General features: G+C 44.0%; 1 protein-coding gene across 2 annotated transcripts in view; it reads left to right on the top strand.

Moving 5' to 3' along the window:
• rassf8b (Ras association domain family member 8b) overlaps nucleotides 1–19,763 on the top strand; it is a 52,437-nt gene extending 32,674 nt beyond the window's left edge. Inside the window, exons 3-9 of one of the 2 annotated variants that reach the window (XM_083757968.1) lie at nucleotides 7,894–8,298; nucleotides 8,628–8,875; nucleotides 9,256–9,558; nucleotides 9,668–9,742; nucleotides 10,279–10,401; nucleotides 12,312–12,441; nucleotides 15,457–19,763. In XM_083757968.1, the coding sequence (XP_083614094.1) occupies nucleotides 7,894–8,298; nucleotides 8,628–8,875; nucleotides 9,256–9,558; nucleotides 9,668–9,742; nucleotides 10,279–10,401; nucleotides 12,312–12,441; nucleotides 15,457–15,572 (1,400 nt within the window). In that variant the 3' untranslated portion in view covers nucleotides 15,573–19,763. Of the gene's footprint in view, nucleotides 1–7,893; nucleotides 8,299–8,624; nucleotides 8,876–9,255; nucleotides 9,559–9,667; nucleotides 9,743–10,278; nucleotides 10,402–12,311; nucleotides 12,442–15,456 lie in introns of both variants that reach the window. The other variant, XM_083757967.1, reaches the window with a different exon arrangement.
• The last annotated feature ends 765 nt before the right edge of the window (nucleotides 19,764–20,528 follow it).

Raw genomic sequence — 20,528 nt, 5'->3', positions numbered from 1 at the left:
CGGGGCTAATCAAAGACCCTCTTACACCGTGGAAAATGTGTATATAATAATACACCCAAAAACCTGATAAAAACCATTCAAAAGGACATTTATAGTGGTGCAGAAAGATATATTCAGCCATTTTTTAAAATATTTATTTTGAAGGCATTACTGAGTGTAGAGAATGGGGAAGAGAGTGGAATGAGGTGAAATAATTATGACACAGCAGGTTCATGAGGTCAAATTGTAAACCCATGATGTCATTATTAGGTCAGTGTGTACCAAGTGGTTGAGCCATTAGCGGTATGCCAATTGAAAATCAATCCCACATTCCCAACGTCAACATGCACTATAATGTCGGACGTTGATTTAACAGGCCAAGGACTTTAGATGAGTAACTAGCGTCCTGATTTTGGGCATGTCATGAATCGCCTTCTTTCTCCGCCGGTATCATCTGTTGGAACTCGGAAATAGACGATCTACAAGCTCACAACATGTGGTACGTTGTGAGTAGATCAGGCTTAATTCATTCGATGGCAGGCTAAATAATCATTTTATTCATCCAGTGAATAGGTTAACTAAAGTTTTCAAATACATGTAGTGGAGTAAAAGTGCAATATTTCGATCCGAGATGTAGTGGAGTAGAAGTAAAAGTATATTGGAAATACTCGAGTAAAGTACAAATACCTCAAAGGTGTACAGTACTCAAGTAAATTTACATCACTGCTGATTAGCATTAGAACCTTTGGCACCATCATTCTGTCTAATGGGTCATGTGATGTTTAGATATTTCTTTAACCTTTTTTATCACGTGATACTAGTGAGAACATTGTGACCTTCTTGTAACCTCTGCGACTCTGCGAGGCCTTCATGATTAGATATCTGCATCACTGTGACGACATTATTATTATTATTGTTTTTCCAATTATTTTCGTAATGCATCTTTAACCCGTTTTGGTGTTTTAAGTATTATACTTTAGCTATTGAAAAATAGCAGATCGAGCTGGTAGGTCTGCTATTTTCTTTTAATCGTGAAAATGTGGTGCAAATCTTTCAATATATATATATTCTTTCAGAGCGAACGTTTTTAACTCATATCTTGCATTATATGTCCCTTATGTTGTCCCTGGAACAACATATTTTCAGAGGGGGGTCGGCGGCCAAATACAGATAACTTTTGAGGTTCTTGACATGCAATATTGAGCACCACTGATTTCAGAAAACTGTCATGATTTAGAAGACCTTTTTTATCATTTTTATGTCAGGCCTAAATGGGTTAAAGGGGAATACCACTCATTTTCAACATTTAACATAATATTTAACATAATAATTATAATTATTAATATTTAACATAATAATTGAACCGTAAATGGTTTGGCATCCTGCCTTCCATCATTTCTCTGGAGGATAACAAGAATATCGTCTTGTTTTCATGTGCAATGGTGTATAGAGCACCGAAGTCTGACGTCACTTTCAGTAGAGGGCGTCAGTCCCCAGGTTCATGTATTTTTTTAGTTGCATAGAAATCGCCATAGGAGGATTTGTTGATTGCTTCATATAAGAACTGTGTTTGAAAAATAAACATGTCACCCCGGCCGCTTCACTCATATGTATATGAAGAATCAACTGACTGAGAGAAAACGCCAATGTTACTGCTACTGAATTAGTTACATTTTCGCTAGAAGCAGACTGTATCATATATGAGTGACTGACTGTTGCAAACGATACAGAGACACCTCCCTGACAATAACGCCGAGACAGCTTGTTTATTTTTGGACCACAACGCTTATAGTAGACGATATTAAGATCACCCCGTGTTATTCTCCATAGAGAAATTACTTCCGCGAACCAGGGGAATCGAAGGGATGAGCGAGTTACGTCAGGACTTCGGTGCTCTATTAACTTTGTATTTAGGGTTTCTTCCTGGAGGCTGAACCCTTGACAGTCAAACGGGCCAATGAAGTAAACAGTAATAATAGTGACACCACACTATCAGCCCCTCCCCTAACCCCTCCCCCTTTATCATACAACTACAGCTGTGGGTGCGGCTTCAGTTCAGGTGGATCACCACCCATCACCACCCACCAGGCAAACCAGGCATACATAATGAACTGTTGGGGCGTGTCCACATAAAAGCATGATTTTAACAAATACTGTACACTTTTTGGAAAAAGTTCATCCCCCTTGTATTGTAATACATCCATCTGGGCGGCTGTGTGTCAGATGATGGATCTATAGATCCATCTGGGCGGCTGTGTGTGAGATGATAGATCTATAGATCCATCTGGGCCGCTGTGTGTGAGATGATAGATCTATAGATCCATCTGGGCCGCTGTGTGTGAGATGATAGATCTATAGATCCATCTGGGCGGCTGTGTGTGAGATGATAGATCTATAGATCCATCTGGGCCGCTGTGTGTGAGATGATAGATTGCAGTAAAATGAGAAGTGACTCGTCGGCACCAGGCGAGATTTGGAGCATCATAAATGGGCTTGTGTGTTAAAAAATGAGATGAGTCTTACTTTAATAGCAGACTTGGCGGCTGTGACTGGTTCAGCGAGCAATCGCGGTGAAAATTAGTGAAGCGAATTGACTGTCACTCATGGGAGCTGATCCTGACAGTTTTCTGAAAAACCCTGTGTTTCTGTCATGTCATTGGTTCTCAAACATTCTCATTTCAAGGACCCCCAGTATGAAGAAGAACATTTTCACGATCCACAAGCTCGTATATGAGCTTGTATATCTGCTATTTTTTAACAGCTAAAGTTTAAAAGAATCGTTAACTTAAAAGTGGTTCAAGAGCCACTTCACCCCTTTTGCAACCAGATCTTATTTTGATGGTATTTGGGAGACAAGAAACACTTTCCTGGGGGGTTTTTATGTGGGTAATTTGTGTTTTTAGATATTTCAGTATTTCAAGGTGTCCATGGGCTCCATGATGTCATGGACACTGGGCTCACTTCCTTCCTGGACTACAATTCCCATAATACTTTGGTGCACTGCTAGTCCTTGTGGATAGGGGGAGGGCTGTCTTACTGAGACAACATGTAGTCCAAGGACTGTCTATAAAGAGGACGAGACGCGAAGACCATACGGGCGACGCCATGTTGCTCCATGGTGCTCCATGGAAGGAAAGAAACATGCGCAGTTGAGACCAAGGAAGCTGTTCGCGGAAGTGTTGGCTGCATATAGCCCATTGTGCATGTTTCTTTCCTTCCATGGAGCACCATGGAGCAACATGGCGTCGCCCGTACGGTCTTCGCGTCTCGTCCTCTTTAGACAGTCCTTGAGGTAGTCCAGGAAGTAAGTGAGCCCGGCAGCCGGCGAAAACTAGAGTTCTCAACAGGCCCGGAAATTAAGGCCCGGCCCTTTCCTGGGCCCTCATCAAACCCTGTACACTCAAGATAATGTCCCCCGCTACCACCCTTAGATCTCCATATTTGGAGCTGACCTGTTCTGACATTCCATATGTTGATCTGACCTCATCAAACCCTGTAGACTAAAGAGAATGTCCCCGCTACCACCCTTAGATCTCCATATATGGAGCTGACTGTTCTGACATTCCATTATGTTGATCTGACCTCATCAAACCTTAGAGTATATATGAATAGAGAAGGCACCCAGAGGAAACCCTGAGGCGAAATGGACATAGTGGCCGAATGAAGGTATTGCAGCCTGGCCCCAAACACATGAACGCGCTGTCCGTTGACTATCATTGTACACGTTCACGATGGACGACGCTCGTGCGCGTTCAACGGCAGCTCGTTCATGTGTTTGGGGCCACTCACCATTGCAATCCGTCCCAGAATGCACTCTGTTTCTACCAGGAAGGAGGAGTGAAATCGCCTCATGCGCTTTTGAGCAACTTAATGCAAGTGGATGGGATGGAAGGAGAACTCGGATGCCATCTCTATTCATATATACTCTAAGCATCAAACCCTGTACACTCAAGACATGCTCCTTATAATGGCCAGTGCAGAATTAATTCCATGTTGATCTGACAACCCCCCCCCCCCCCATGCCAAAGACCACTGCTCGCACAGCAGTCTGCCGTCAACGAGGCGGATAAGGGCGAGGTCCCGTCTTAAGCTGATATGCAGTGAACAACGATGCACAGTAGCTCATTCTTCCTGCCTGTTAAATAGAACTACATTTACAAGAACATGATTGCTTTTCCTTTGTTTTTGTGGGTTTGATTTTTTATAAATATGGCTGGCTAAACTCTCGCACTATCTGCCAGTCATAACAAATCCACTATGCAAAAAAAAGTTTAATTAAAATAAACAAATGACAAACCAGTAATATTATGATTAAATGTCACCTCGCCAACCTTGCTTTCACGCTGAACAATGGAAGATAATTATGTCAGTGAATTAAATGTGTAACTCATTGCACTGACTCTTTTTTAAACTCTGATTTACTTTACGTGGGTTCAAGTTGAGAGTTGGTGAATTCATTTTCTGCTTATTGAAGAGAGACCTGTTAGTGAAAAAACGCTCCGATTTACTGATTACTATCAGAATATGTTGATTTACCTTATATATATCACTGAATGATGTTTTAGTGTTAGTCGACTAAATATCATAAGATTTTAGTCTACTAAATCTACAGTTGATTTAGTAGAACAAAATGTATTTTGGCGGGCCTCGATGCCGTCGTAATGAGAGTTTTTTCACTTGCTGAAAATAGCCGATCTACAAGCCCACATTCTACAAGCTCGTAGCTTGGAGCTTGTAGATCTGCTTTTTTCAGCATGCAACCAAGTGTAAAATGACTTATACTTTATCTCTTGTCCACTGTAGTCGCATCCTAAACATTTTAGTCTATAGTTTTTATTTGTTGACGAAATCAGTCAGTATATTTATAGTCTTAGTTTTAGCCATCGTAGCTTAGTTTTCATTTAGTTTCCATTTAGTTTAGTCAGTGGAAAAAAGGTAGTCGACGAACATTTTTCGTCTTGGTTTTAGTCGACGAAAACAACACTGGTGAGAGCCAGCCCTGTCCTAAAGGGACCCCAGGGGAAGGACCGGACGCTGAATCCAGGGCAGGCCAAATCCAGGCGAAAACAACACTGGCACGGATATACTACTACTACGACAACGTCCCGTTGCCACGCCAGAGGGGGTTTTCTGTGACGACGCGCTGAGAGCCATTGTTCCCGTAGTAGTAGGAGGAGGAGGAGGAGGAGTAGTAGGAGTACAGAGATTTCTTTGAGAGTTAAAAAGCATGTGTATTTTCCCCTCCCTACACTCGCTCACTGCCGGTGCTGCAGTAGAACTTATGGCATTCAGCATCCTTTGTGTGCGGTCCAGAGGCTTTTGTCCCGTGGAGGCTTCTGGCCCTGCTTTGTAGTGGAATGGCTTCCCATGCAGCCTCCTCCTCCTCTCCTCGGCTGTGTGTGTGTGATGAATGTGTTCCTTTTATGAGGGGTCTTAAAGGTCTGAGGAAGGGAGGGGGTGTGGGGGGGGGGGGGGTGGTGTTTAGCTCTTATCTACATGTGTACAGACACACATGTAACACGGAAAACGGCTTCATATGTACATGCACGCACACACGCACACGCACACACACACACACACACAGAGTGCATCCATTTAGCTATAAGAAGGATAGCTAATGGCTTTATACCTCGGGCGCACATGTGGGTCTGGGGCACACGCACGCACCCACGCACCCACGCACGTGCGCGTGAGCGCACACAAAGAGTGAAGCATTGAACTTTCACTCACCCCTGATGCTTTGTGTTTTTGTCGTGCCTGTAAAGTGTAAAGTTCCTGCATTGAAGACATTGTGTCACTCTTCTTGCCGATACAGTCGGTGTGCACATACAGCGGTAATGTCCCCGCATTGAGGACATTGTATCATTCTCTCTTGGTACAGTGTGCATATATACAGCTGTAATGTAATGTGAGGACATTGTGTCTTGGCGCTGTGCATACAGCTGCAGTCATGGGAGAGTTGTAAAAATGGCCGTCCACTCTAGCAAACAGGAACAAACACAACATCATTAATGCGCCTGTCGAGGCAGTTACAGTAAAAATCTAATAAAATGCTAAATTATACATCTAAATGACCGCATTGTCCCGAATATAAGACAACTCTGATTATAAGCCGACCCCCATTTTTCATGACTCGTTTGTGGAAAAAGAACATTGAATGTCAAATAGTCTAGTCCCCGATTATAATAAGACCCTGTTATTGTTTTTTAGGATATTTCCATTGGGAAAAAATAAAAAACGTAGTTTAGCCTGTGCTACGGGCCAGGATCGACTACAAGGTCCTGCTGATCACATACAACTGCATAAACGGACATGCCTTGTTTGCAAGTATTATTGCATACGATGAGATAATAAAGAAATTAAATAAAGTGATCAGGTCTGATGGCAGATTTATTCCAATATAAGATGTATACAGTACAAATGATGAGACCGCGACTGTTCAGATTGACTGGTCAGGGTAAAAGATGCACTTTGTCTGGTATATTCAGAGGGCATCTTGAGAAAGGGTGTGTCCATAAACCTTTGGGAAAAAAACAGGACAGCAACAGTATATTTGGCTCGTTAAAACCAGTTCCCGTGCCAGGCTCTGATAGTAGCAAAGGTGTCGGTCGTTGACCTTGGGAGGTTCAGGGAGTCTCCCTGCACCAGTGTTGTTTTTGGCAGCAAATTTCTATTTTAGTTTTAGTCATAGTCTCCTGAATAGTTTTCACTTAGTCTTAGTCACATTTTAGTCACCTGGAATGTATTAGTGTTAGTCTAGTTTTAGTCGACTAAATGTCATAAGATTTTAGTCGACTAAATCTACAGGCGATTTAGTCGACTAAAATGTATTTTTGCGGGCCTTGTCGCAACGCGTTGTGAGCTTGTAGATCTATTTTCAGCATGCAACCAAGTGTAAAATGACTTATACTGGATACTATAGTCCCTTCCTAACATTTTAGTCTAGTTTAAAACGAAATTGTCAGTATATTTAGTCTCAGTTTTAGTCATCGTAGCTTAGTTTTTATTTAGTTTCCATTTGTTTTTGTCAGTGAAAAAAGGTAGTCGACGAACATTTTTCGTCTTAGTTTTTTTTTGTCGACGAAAACTACCAGAGACACAGTTGAAACAAAGACACAGTGTGTTTTAATCAGCATTGGACTTCGAAAACAACATGACTTTAGTGAGGATAAAAAACATTAAAAAAAATAATGAATATGAACCTGCATTTATATTCTCCACACAGCCTCTCCCTACCTACAGAAACTAATCAACCCTCCAAAAAACAACCTCCACCCGATCCGCAAACAAATCCCATGCTCCAGGTTCCTGACACCAATCTGCGCACCATGGGGGACCAGGCCTTGTGCTCGGCAGCACCGCGCCTATGGAACAGCCTCCCCATGGACTTGAGAGAGTGCCACAGAATATTGAATCTTTTTTAAAAACAGGCCTGAAAATGTTCCTGTTTCGGAAGGCTTTTTTCGTGTTGAACTGTTGTTTTGCACTTGATTTATTTTGATAACCCTGTTTTTAACCTTCTATAAATGGTAAATGGTGCATTTATATATAGCGCCTTTATCCAAGGCGCTTTACATAGATTGTGCATTACATTCACCCATTCACACACACATTCACACACTGATGGCGGCAGAAACCATGCAAGGCACCAACCAGCACATCAGGAGCAATTAGGGGTTCAGTGTCTTGGTCAAGGACACTTTGACACTAACTCTGGGGGAGCCCACAGGGTTCAAACTGGAAACGTTGCGGTCACCATCCAGCCACTCTACCCCTGAGCCTCTGCCGCGCGATTGATTATATGTTTTTATTTTATTAACCATGTAGCATGAAAAGTGCAATACAAATAACATTAATTATCGGTGCGTTCCTAATCTAATCCCCTCCCCTTTGTTGTTCCTGTCGTCCCCTCAGGGCGCACGGGCCGCTACACGCTGATCGAGCAGTGGCGCGGGACGGAGCGCCACCTGGCGCCCCACGAGAACCCTGTGGTGTCGCTCAACAAGTGGGGCGCGTACGCCAGCGACGTGCAGCTGGTGCTGCAGCGCACCGGCCCGTCGCTCAGCGAGCGGCCTGGCTCTGACGGCCCCCTGCAGGCCCGGAGCAGCGGCGGCCGCGGCGGCCCGCCGGAGCGAGGCTTCTACCGCCAGAGCCTCCCGCCCCTCGCCAAGCTCCGCCCCTCGGCGCTCGCCACCGTCGGCGGCGGTGGCGAGCGCTCGTCGCTCAAGCGGCGCGGCGAGCCCAAGCGCAAGTCGCTGACGTTCAGCGGCGGGGCCAAGGGACTGAGGGACATATTCGGGAGGAGCAGGGACAGTGAAGGTATGTAGGTTTTATGCAGGTTTTTATGTGATTTCTTTTTTTTTCTGCAGTGAATTTGCTTACAATTTACAATTGCAAATTAGGCATTTAGCAGACGCTCTTAATCCAGAGCTTGTAGGTCTGCTATTTTTTTTAAATTGGAAAAACGACTGACACAGAATACAGCTTTTTCAGAAAACTGTCTGAATGGGTCAAAGCTGTATGGATGTGTGTGTGTGTGTGTGTGTGTGAATGGGTGAATGTAATACACACAGATCTACGTAAAGCGCCTCGGATAAAAAGCGCTAATATAAATGGCAACCACCTAACCATTTCCTCTCCCCCAGCAGCCAAGCAGCAGCAGCAGCGCGGCGTTGCGGTCAACCTGAACCTGAGCAGGCTGCTGAGCTCCAGCGGCGCCCTCTACGGCCGTGGAGGAGGAACGGGAACCAGCTCGGCGCCAGGCAGCCCGTCCCGGGAGCTGGGCCGTCTGGTGCAGCTGCAGAAAGACAAGCTGCAGGCACTGGAGAGCCGCCTGACGCTCTGCGAGTCCGAGCTGCGCGACTGGGACGAGGTCACCGTCACGCCCGACGATGAGGTCAGTGTTTTGGACGACGTCACGACATATTACCGACCAACCAGATCACATCACATTACATCTGCTCTGTAGTTGTAGTCTAATAGGTGACCGGATTTGACTGAGAGCCTGCCATCGCGCAAACTTACCAGAGGAGTTTTTTTTAACAGCACAGGCAGACTCTTCAGTCTTCACATACTAGAGCATGTCTGAAATAAGTGTCAGAGCTGAAATCGACATAAATAAATGCTTAAACATGTACAGTAGCTATAGGTGTAATGTTAGAGACCACAGAAGTGAACCTTTCAAGTCTGTTTTCTGCAAGACATTACTCTATGAGCCATATCTCCAAAACTGTCGCACCGGTTCAGTCACTATCCTTTCATTACTCTATGGTCCAGATGGATGACAGCACCATGTATGACCTCATCGTCCACCGCCACCAGCAGGCCTCCAGCCTGGAGGAGGAGGTGCTGCAGGCCAGGAGGAACCACCTGCAGGCCTCCAGCCTGGAGGAGGAGGTGCTGCAGGCGGAGCAGCAGGCCAGGAGGAACGAGCAGGAGCTGCAGGAGGAGGAGTTCTGGGCGAACGAGCTCCACATCGAGCAGGAGAGCGAGAGGCAGCTGAGGGAGCAGCTGGGCGAGCTGCAGGGCCGCGTCCGGGACTGCGACGCTCGCCTGCTCGACTACCTGGCCAGGATACAGGTGTGTGTGTGTGTGTGTGTGTGTGTGGACTTGGACTGTTTGACAGTAAGCTGTACTAATCAATTAGCTATATACTAATCTTAACATGTTTCTTGTTTCCGCTCCGTAGAACATGGAGGCGGGGCTAGAGCAGGAACGGCTGCAGCAGGAGGCGGAGCTCAATCAGCAGGCCAATGAGGAGGAGGTATGTAGTACAGTGTGTTTACGAACAGCCAATGAGGAGGAGGTACAGTGGCACCATGCAATACAGTGCTTCACAAACGTTTTTTTGAGGACCACCACATTGATATGTCATCTGAGACGGTTTGGCATAATGAGCATAATTTACTGTTCAAGAATTAATTAAGAACCTTTGGACTTTCACACTACCATGACATAGGGGCGGCGGTGGTTCAGGGGTAGAGTGCCTGGATGGTAACCACAAGGTTGCCAGTTCAAACCCGGGCTCCCCCAGTCCTTGAGCAAGACACTGAACCCCTAATTTCTCCCGATGTGCTAGTTGGTGCCTTGCATGGTTTCCGCTGCCATCGGTGTATGAATGTGTGAATGAATGGGTGAATGTAATGCACAATCTCTGTAAAGCGCCTTGGATAAATGCGCTATATAAACGCACCATTTTCCATTTACCATTTACATTATAGAAAGTCCCGACTGTTGTGGAATAGTTGTTTGGCTATAGTCCAAGTCCGACCTGGCCTCTCTCCTCTCCTGTGTTTTCAGCTGCGGGTCAAACTGGGGAAGGTCCGGGCAGAGCTGGAGGTCCAGAACCAGCACACAGCCCGTCTGGAGAACAGCTGTAGGGTCCTGGACCGGTCCCTGGGCCAGTACAACAAGAGACTACAGGTATAGGCCCATTAACCCATTCTGGGCGGGAACCCCTTTTGGTGTTTTAAGCATTGCTATACTTTAGCTATTGGAAAATAGCAGATCTACAAGCTCATAGCGCGGCACCGAGTGCCGCACTACAAGCTTGTAGGTCTGCTATTTTTTTAAAGTCGCGAAAATGTGGCGCAAGTCTTTGAATATATATTCTTTCAGAGCCATACATACAGAGCCTGTACATATAATTCTGGGGCTCCTTGACAGGAAAATGTTTGAGAACCACTGATACAGAAACATAGGGTTTTTCAGAAAACTGTCAAAATGGGTTAATAACCCAGTTGAGTTCTCAACGGGCCCTGAAAATGAAGGTCCGGCCCTGGGTTCGGAGTGACCGGTAGCCCGAGGGTGTGTGAGTACCAGGACACTATTAATAGACCATTAATGGTATAGAGTTTGGAGCTACTAAAATACCCGCATTAGAATGAAGACAACTAGCTTTCTACCATTCTAGCTGCATGTTACTGTGGGAGGGATGGGGGAAATAGATAATAGGGGGGCATCTATCAAACTATTCAAGGCCAACACGTTTGTTGGGACGGGATTATATAGGCTGATTCATGGGTGTTTTGATATGGATTTCTCCTTGAAACCAAACTTTAACTATAGCAGTATTTTGGAAAGCAGTGTTTGTTTGGAGAGAGGCTCTCCGGTGGAATAATGATGAAGCCACAGAGAATGGGGTCAGTCCGAGAGAGATTCTGTGTGGAGGAGAGAGACTTAATCCTACTGGTCCACGCAGTGCTGTGCACTGGCTGGCTCCGGTGGACTGTGCGTGCGTGCGTGCGTTGGGAGGGGTTCACTGCATTCTTCAGCTGATTACTGAGGGGCCTGAGTGAGGACATCATCCTTCCCCCTGGCCTGGGAGTTGTTGCATAACCAACCCAAAAAAGAGTTCAGTGTTCAGTCACTGTTGATTCCGTCTATGAAAAGAATAAATTCAACTACCTTTTTTTTTCACTGACGAAAATGAAATAAAAGCTATAAGCTATGATGACTAAAACTATAAATACACTGACAATAATTCCGTCAACAAATAAAAACTAGACTAAAATGTTGGAGAGGGACTAGTGGAGAAGAGATCCGGTTAGAACTAAAAGTGTTGTGCTCTGAAAATAGTAGTTCTCACACAACGCGTCGTGCTGTGCCGTATTGTGAGCTTTGTAGATCTGCTATTTTCAGCAAATTGGAAATTAAATCAGGCATTATGACGCCATCAAGGACTGCCAAAATACATTTTAGCCGAATAAATCAACTGTAGATTTACTCAAATTTTGCTGCCAAAATCAACAGTTTCAGTGAAACCATTCCACCTGGCTGCGTGACGGGATGGCCGGTGAATATGGCTCGTTTCTAATGTCCAGAACTCTCACACAACATTTTCAAACGTTACCGTTGTTTGATCGAACGGGCTAAAGAGACGTCCGTACCCATAATATATCATCTGTAATCTCGTCATTGTCAGGCGGAACCCTTGTTCGTCCAAAAGCGTTACTTTTCAGGAGAGAAAAAAACGTCACAATTAAGCCTGGATTTGTTCAATATTTATGAAACGCCCGCACACACATGCACACGCACACACGCGCACACACACACACACACACACACACACACACACACACACACACACACACACACACACACACACACACACACACACACACACTCACTCACTCACTCACTCACTCACTCACTCACTCACTCACTCACTCACTCACTCACTCACTCACTCACTCACTTAACCATCCACGTTCAATTAAAACATTGACGTGAGGGACACGAATAGACAGCTGTCAGCAGTTAATCCCATTTCATTTCAAAATGACTTGAATTGAATTAGTTTCTTTTATAATACTTTCCATTGTTTTGTTCAGGAGAAGGAACAGGAGCTGGAGCAGCTCACTAAAGAACTGAGGCAGGTGAACCTGCAGCAGTTCATACAGCAGACCGGAACCAAGGTCACCGTGCTGCCCGCCCAGCCCAACCCGGAGGACAACAATAATGGTAACACATTTCAAACATTAAACATAAAATATGTTTTTTCTAGGTATAAAAAATAATGAATATGTCAGCAATTTCTTTGTATATTTCATATACCGGTATTTGTCATATCTGCCCTGTGCATTATTTTGATTGCGAGACATAATTATGTTCCGGTGTTCAATGCCACAAACAAACATAAATTGAATTGCAAGTATTTGCCTGACAATGAATCGTCATGGTGTAATCGTGACAGACCTAGTCGGACCATAACCCATTCTGACCTGAGATCAGATTCTAAAAATGTCTTCTACATCCTGACAGTTTTCTGAAAAAGCTATGTTTCTATGTCAGTCGTTCTTTTGATTTAAAAAAAAATAGCAGACCTACAGGCTCATCGCTATGTTCTTTTTGGTTTTATATTTTTAATGTGGCAGCTTCAACGTTGAATAGCCCAGAGCCTTAGATATGGACAAGAGTTACGCAAACTGCGTTCACTCCAAGAAGCTTCAGTCCAATGGCGGGGACAACCAACTGGGACAAGTCCTGGACCGGAAGTATAGGCAGAAATGCATTGGACTCAGGTGGCAACAGCCCCAGCTTTAATGATCTTAAATTGCTTTATTTTAAATTGTTTTGTAGTAATAGTACAACATAAACATTAAAGAGACTTTAGTTGTTACTGTACAATACTTTAAAACAGTTGTCATGTTGCACACACGCTTAAAATAGCTCTTGTTTGCGCCGCCCTCGTTGAAAACAATGTATTTCCAACTTCAGCTTGTCTCAGTTCTGGCTGCATGAACAGCACTAGAGCGCTCTGTTTCTGCCCCTTCTATATCGTAACTCTTCTATTAGATGGCTCTGGGATATCCTACCTGGGGGTCCGCACCCTCTCATTAGTCCAGCACATTGAGGGAGCTTCAGGCATGAAGGCTGTGGTCATCGTGACCTGATGATAAAACTCTCTTTCCCTAAAAATACCCCAAGAATCTACAGCTGTCTCCTGATAGTGTGTTGGTTGTGTTTACACCTTCCAGGAGCTGCTATCAAATTGCCAAGGCTGAATACATGTAGGCTAAAATCCAAAACAGGGCTACATTATTACGAGTTATAACTTGCTGGTGGGGAAATACAGTGAGCATAACAGAGACAGGATGTCGGCAGAGATGTATCTTATAAATGATGATATAGGGCCGTGAAATATGAACAGGATGGCACATGGTGACATTAAGTATAAGGTGGGATGAAATTGAAAACATAATTGTCACAAACATGGGGCAAAACAGGGAACAGGCCAAAGTTAAGATGATTAGTAGTGCTGTCGCCTCACAGCTAGAAGGTCCCCAGCGATTCCCGCTGGGGACGCTGTGCGCGCTGGCCGAGTGTCCTCTCCTCAGTGTCAACAGTGCCCATACCCGAGGCGGGGTTGGCAAAAGGGCCTTTCTGTGTGGAGGTTGCATATTCTGCCCGTGTCCCCTATAGACCGATTCACAGAGGGGTGCCCTGGGCGCGGCCATTACTGAGGTGTAATCCATGGAGCAGGTGCTCCGTAGGCCAGGTGTAGCTAATCAGTGCTGCTGCACTCAATGGTACACCTCAGTAATGGCCGCACCCAGGAAACCCTCTGTGAATCGGTCTATAGGGTAGGTACCCTCACAAAAATCAGCAGTAATCCTGGTCTCTAAACTGCCTCCCCCTGGCCAGCCGGGGCGCCTGATGGAGGTGAAAGGAACTGGTTGGAATAACGTGTTCCTTCCACACGCTACGTCCAACCAGGAAAACCCCCCCCTGTCGGGTGTAAAGGGGCACTCATGCATGAAGGATGCATGAGTTCAAGTCCGTTGCTCTCCCCTTGTCCCCCATATATGGGGACTAGGTTGGCGGAGGGTGTGTAGAGCCCAGGATCACATTAGATAATTGACACAGGGGTGAAAAATGGGTTACAAAATCGTGGGGTAAAAATTATATATATATATTAAAAAAAAAGAAGAAGATGAACCTTGACATTAATTGTGGGCAAAATCAAATCTATCCATCAGGGTGAATATAAAATCAAGGTACTTTATTACAAAAGTTAAAACGCCAACATGTTTTCATCATCAGCGAAAGTATCATACTTGCCCTGATGAAGACCACTGGATCGCCGCCTTGTCTTCAACTTTTTAGTCTGTTTGATATTTGAAGCACCAGACTACTTTTGTAACTTTTTGCACCTCGTTGATTTTCTTTTTAGCTGTTGGTTTATCTTGAAGAGTCACGTGTGTTTGAACATGTTTGTCCTCATACTGTGTGAAAAGACACCATTGCTATATCTGTAAATATTGCAAATTGTTGTGTGAAATATTGAAAGTGCTGAAAGGATATAATAAATGTGGATGCAGTGCCATCTTGTGGGCATACTCGGAACATGTTTGATCTTGTAAAGGCTAGCTAGTAGGTGTTGTGTACTATTTTGTTTTGTTTTTTACAACTAGTTGATGTAGTACAGTGGTTTTCATAAACAAAAGCAAGGTCTCGCAACTCACTTTGTAATGTTCCAGGTAAATGTATTCACGAACACAGCAGGCAGGACATACAACGTTTCGATGCTTTTGTTTATGATATCTGTTAGTATAACATTTGGGCTCAGCACCAACGCCAGAGGACGTGCGACTTGTGCGTTATAATATCTTATTCTGTACAGTGGTTTTCAACCAGTGGTCCTGGAGACCACCAGTGGTCCTTGATGGGGGTTCCAGATGGTCCCCAGCTAAATGATGGAGAGTTTATAACAAAATGGACCCTTTATAGATCTTCAACTCCTGAGAGAGTAAAATGAAACAAAACGGACCCTTATACTGTAGATCTTCAACTCTTGAGACGGGTCCATTTGGTTTCACGTTACGCTCTCAAGAGTTATATAGAAACAGGAAACATGTGTAGAATGTGGTGTCAGTCCTAAATGGGTTAAAACTGTGATGTGACACTAGTGATGCTTCTGAGTGTGATTCTAATCCACATTGATTATAACGATCATTTCTTCGTCGCTCTCCTCAGAAATCGACGCTGGTTCCTTGAAAAGACTCGGCTCCTCCCGCCTCTTACCCAGTGACCTTCGAACCCTTCAGAACCCCGCCTCCTCCGGCCTCAACCCAGAGGGCATCTACGTCTGACCCCATGACACCCCCCACACCCCCCTCCTATGGGCTGACCGGGACAGTGAGAGATTCTCTATGGTCTTATCAAGTTGAATAAAACACTGGGGGAGGGGGTGGTTGTCACAGAACCCCCAGCATGTCAAGCTGCTGCCCTGCTCATGGGTTCCGGTGGACTGTCTGACTGACCGACAGACTGACTGACTGCCCTGGGAGCGGTCCGGAAGGTTGTGGGGACGGACTGACTGACTGACTGACTGCCTGCCCTGGAACCGGTCCGGAAGGTTGCGGGGTCACGTCTTCAATTAACCGCCAAACATCTGTTCTGCAAAAACAATAATACAAAAAGAATACGATTTTACCCGTACCGGCGCAACCAGCCAGCAGGGGCAGGTGTCCTGCCCGGTGAACTCACTACGGAGAGAGCGCGCTCCTCTTCAGGGATGAGTGGAGCATCGCTTCAAAAATAAAACCCTGATTAAAGAAAAAAAAACATGTTAAATGTTTTACAAGCAAAGGATCCAGTTCCCCCCCTCCCCCCCTTGCTTGCTGAATCGTTTCCCCATAATACCCTCCACGCCCCCCCCCCCACACGGCCCCCCGGGGCATGTGATGTCACCACCTACATTTAGTTCTTTCCGACCTATCAGGACAAAAGAAGAAGGGAAAAAAATCACACTGATATGTACCAAAATATGGTACATGTGCCCGACGAGTACACGTTGACAGTATGTCTGTGGGACAGTGAGCGAGTGGACAGAAACACACTGCAAGTCTTCCAGAGCTCCCTGATGGGCGCTAAACCGGCTCTATGCACACAGAATCAGGGCAGATTCACACTATGGTCCCCTGATGGGCGCTAAACCGGCTCTATGCACACAGAATCAGGGCAGATTCACACTATGGTCCCGGGTGGGCTCTGTCTCGGGTCCACTTGGCAGATGTTGTGGTTAGTGTGAATGCTGCGTACCGTTCCCGGGACCGCATGGAGGTAGTCTCGGGACCGATTGAAGTGTACTCGGGATACGGATCGGTGCAATGTGAAAGCATTGAATACAGTTGATTGAAGTGTGCTCGGGATACGGATCGGTGCAATGTGAAAGCATTGAATACAGTTGATTGAAGTGTACTCGGGATACGGATCGGTGCAATGTGAAAGCATTGAATACAGTTGATTGAAGTGTACTCGGATACGGATCGGTGCAATGTGAAAGCATTGAAAACAGTTGAATGAAGTGTACATGGGAGGCCAATGTAAATCATGGACAGTGGGGACCATATTCGGGAACAGTTTGAATCAAACGGACTCGGTGTCAATCTGCCCTAACTCTTCCTAATTCCCGGCAAGGACTATTAAATGAGGACAGGAAGCGAAGACCGTATGGTGGACTCCATGTTGCTCCCTGGAAGGAAAGAAACATGTGCAATTCAGTATTTTAGCCGTGACGTGAGCGCCCCCTCCAGAGATACTTCCGGGTCCTACTTTTGTGTCGCTTTTGTGTCCCCATAGAGTTATACTGTGACGCTCCGTCGGACTAAATCTGAGACGAAAACAACCACGAAAGTCTCATGTTACCGCTTTCCTCGCAACAACAAAGCTGCTGCTCTCCCAAATCTGGCTGTGACAGGCCGTCTGCCCCACACTGGATACTATCGCCATTTTATTTCATTGTGTCAACTAAATCCTCATTAATTGCAAACTAGATTCAACAATCAACATATACTCAAGCCTGCACACATTCTAAATATGCCCCCGAAATATTGTTCTGAGTAAATGGACTGTTACCACCTTCAATAATAATGATAATAGTCTTTATTGTGTCCACATCATATATTTTCTTTGTCATGGACACTTGTACAATACATTAATAATTCTACTCGAGTTGGAAGCATTAAGACCCATTTTAACCCTCAATGGCTTCCTTTCTGAAAAAATAACGTCATTGTAAAAAGATTCACACGTTTAGATATTCTATTTACAATGAGACGTGGACGGGAGCTGGTGCCACTTGGACCCGGACGTGACGTAGCACTACAAAATGACTGTCGGACTGAAATGCTGAATCGAGACCAAGGAAGCTGAACATGGAAGTGTTGGCTGCATATAGCCCACTGCGCATGTTTCTTTCCTTCCAGGGAGCAACATGGAGTCCACCGTATGGTCTTCGCTTCCTAATCTTATTTAATTAACCCTTCCCTACTTCCTTCACATAACAGGTGTTACCAATGATACTAATTAAGGCTCTGTTCCATTTATTGTACTGTGGTTCTCAAACTTCTTTAACCCATTTTGACCTGAGATCAGATTCTAAAAATGTCTTCTACATCCTGACCGTTTTCTGAAAAAGCTATGTTTCTATGTCAGTCGTTCTTCGATTTAAAATGAGCTTGTAGATCTGCTATTTTTCAATAGCTATAGCATAACATAATGCTAACACCAAAAGGGGTTCCCGCCCAAAATTGATTAATTTCAAGGACCCCCATAACACTGAGAGTGTACACAGCCGTTCGGGGTCATTAAGGTTCCATTTGTACACTCTCAGAGTTATACACACCCGTACGTAAGGGGCCATTTGGAACCCACTCAAGGACACTTTGAGACAGCAGAGCAGAGCACACTCTGTAGCAGAGTGTTTCCAGTGAGCCAACATAAAAATAATAATATCTGGGACTTATATAGCGCTTTTCTAATACCCAAAGACGCTTTACATGTGTTCATTAGTATCATTAACACTGACTCTGTTTGACCAGAATGGGATCAGAGCCTTCATTAGTATCATTAATACTACCGACTCTGTTTGACCAGAATGGGATCAGAGCCTTCATTAGTATCATAGGTAAACACCTGTGAAGGAAGTATAGGGAAAGGACCCAAGTTCTTGCCAAAATGGCGTGTGTGCATATAGCCCCGTTACCTACTGCAAATGAGAGGATTATTTGGAAGTGAGACTTGTGTTGACAATGAACGAGGTTTTCTGGTGACGCGGGGCGGTTGAGATGAATGCCGTATAAGGGAAAGGCTTGTTTTTGCACTGTGGAAAAAAAAAATATATATATATATATATATATATGAAGAAATATACAAGAACGGTTTGTTCTTATCAGGACAGACATTATGGACACATGCACCCCACATCCATGCACACACACACGGACAGACACACAAACCACGTGTATGCGTGAACACTAGGCATGTAACGATATATCGTATATCGATATATATCGATATTATATCCCGACCATAATTATGTATCGATTTATTAAAAATTAATATCGATTTTCCAAAAAATATGAAATGTGAGCTGTAATCTTATTCCATCATATTCACATGCTTTTGGAGAGAAATGAGACAGACTCCATACAGTCACTTTCAGTAGTAGAGGCCCGCAGAGGGGAGCTGTATGTCATGTGACACAGGTGATGGTCGTTATTGATGCTCATTAATACATCAAGGAATGCAATTATGTTTCTGCATTGTCAAATAGGTCTACATCTATCCTAAGATGCCATCAAAGAAAATACATGTTAACTCGAGCTTGGTTTAAACATGAAAGCATGTTTACAGTTGTTGCACAGAAATTAAGTAATTTTACATGAAAAGTAATGCTACTTTTGCAATGTAGTTAAATACAAATTGTGAAAAAAGCTTGGGGGGAAGATAAATCATTAAAAAAAAAGATTTTTCGGTCATTTGTCTGGAAAATAATTGTGTTGAAAATATCGTGAAAAATCGTATCGTGAACCTCATATCGTGATACGTATCGTATCGTGAGTTGAGTGTATCGTTACATGCCTAGTGAACACAAACACATAATATTATGGAATAGTACTGCATAACACACACACACACAGCTACTGTATATTATGACCATAGCCATATCCAATTGCCTTACTGTGGTATTGCACATTTTATCCAGAGGTTAGTTGATAAACAACAACTGTAAAATAGATTATGTTTTACAGTTTACAAAAAAAATAATTAAAACTACAAAGGTAGCTATCGCAAAACTATACCGTATGCCATAGAACTTAAAATCTAACATTATATGGCTGCTAGAGCAAGTGATGTCAGAATGAATGAATAATGGCATGAGGACTTTTAGAGATAACAATATTATGGCTGATTGGCTCACAAGCCTTGTGTCAAAAGCAGTCACACAATTTAATACCGTAATAAATGTTCTTGTTTCCGTGCATTAAAGGTTTCATGACGTTCATTTTCATTTACTTTTTGTTTTTCTTTTAGGTTTTTATTATGACATAATTTACACCCACACAACCTGAATTTTGAACATTCAGTGGAGATTCTGGTATGGGGTTTTCTGTGTGTTCTGAAGACCTTTTGGAGCTGCAATGAAAACAAGGCAAAATCCCTCAACAGTGACATCTGCTGGCAAATTGTTGTGTCATGGGATTTGGGGACTCTTACCTCACAGTCCACAGTAAAATCAGAGCACTTGTTTGAGCCAGAAGACCACAGACAATCTACTGAATGTTAAAAGTAAAGGTTTTTTTGGTTGCAACTGAGCTGAAAGAACAATTACAAAAACATTTATTTTGTCACCAGACCTTTAACAGAAATGGCAATATCTCATATGTATGACAAAAGATAAATAGCCCTATAGAAATATATCAGATTACTGTATTTTGTCTTATCTTTTTTTTCCCAAGATCATATTTACTTTTCTGACTATAGGGGCTAGTGTAAATCAGATCTTTAAAGGACAACTTTTTCTTTTTTCAGTTTGTTATTAGAAAATTGCACACCTACAGGCGACAGGTGCGTAGGAGGACAGCCTAGAGCCCGACAACATGAAAATGAAGAAACTCCCGCACGCTGTCTTCAAATGCAGTGAAAACGTTTCGACCATCTTTCAAAAGATTTAAAAAAAGATAGCCTGATGAAGGCCATATAGGCCGAAACGTTGCTGGGGTTCCCTAAAACACTTTTTCACTGCATTGTTTCACCTCCCC

Source organism: Protomyctophum parallelum, assembly GCF_964188405.1.
Source record: "Protomyctophum parallelum genome assembly, chromosome: 22".
Taxonomy (NCBI): domain Eukaryota; kingdom Metazoa; phylum Chordata; class Actinopteri; order Myctophiformes; family Myctophidae; genus Protomyctophum; species Protomyctophum parallelum.
This window is presented reverse-complemented; position numbering and strand designations above follow the sequence as displayed.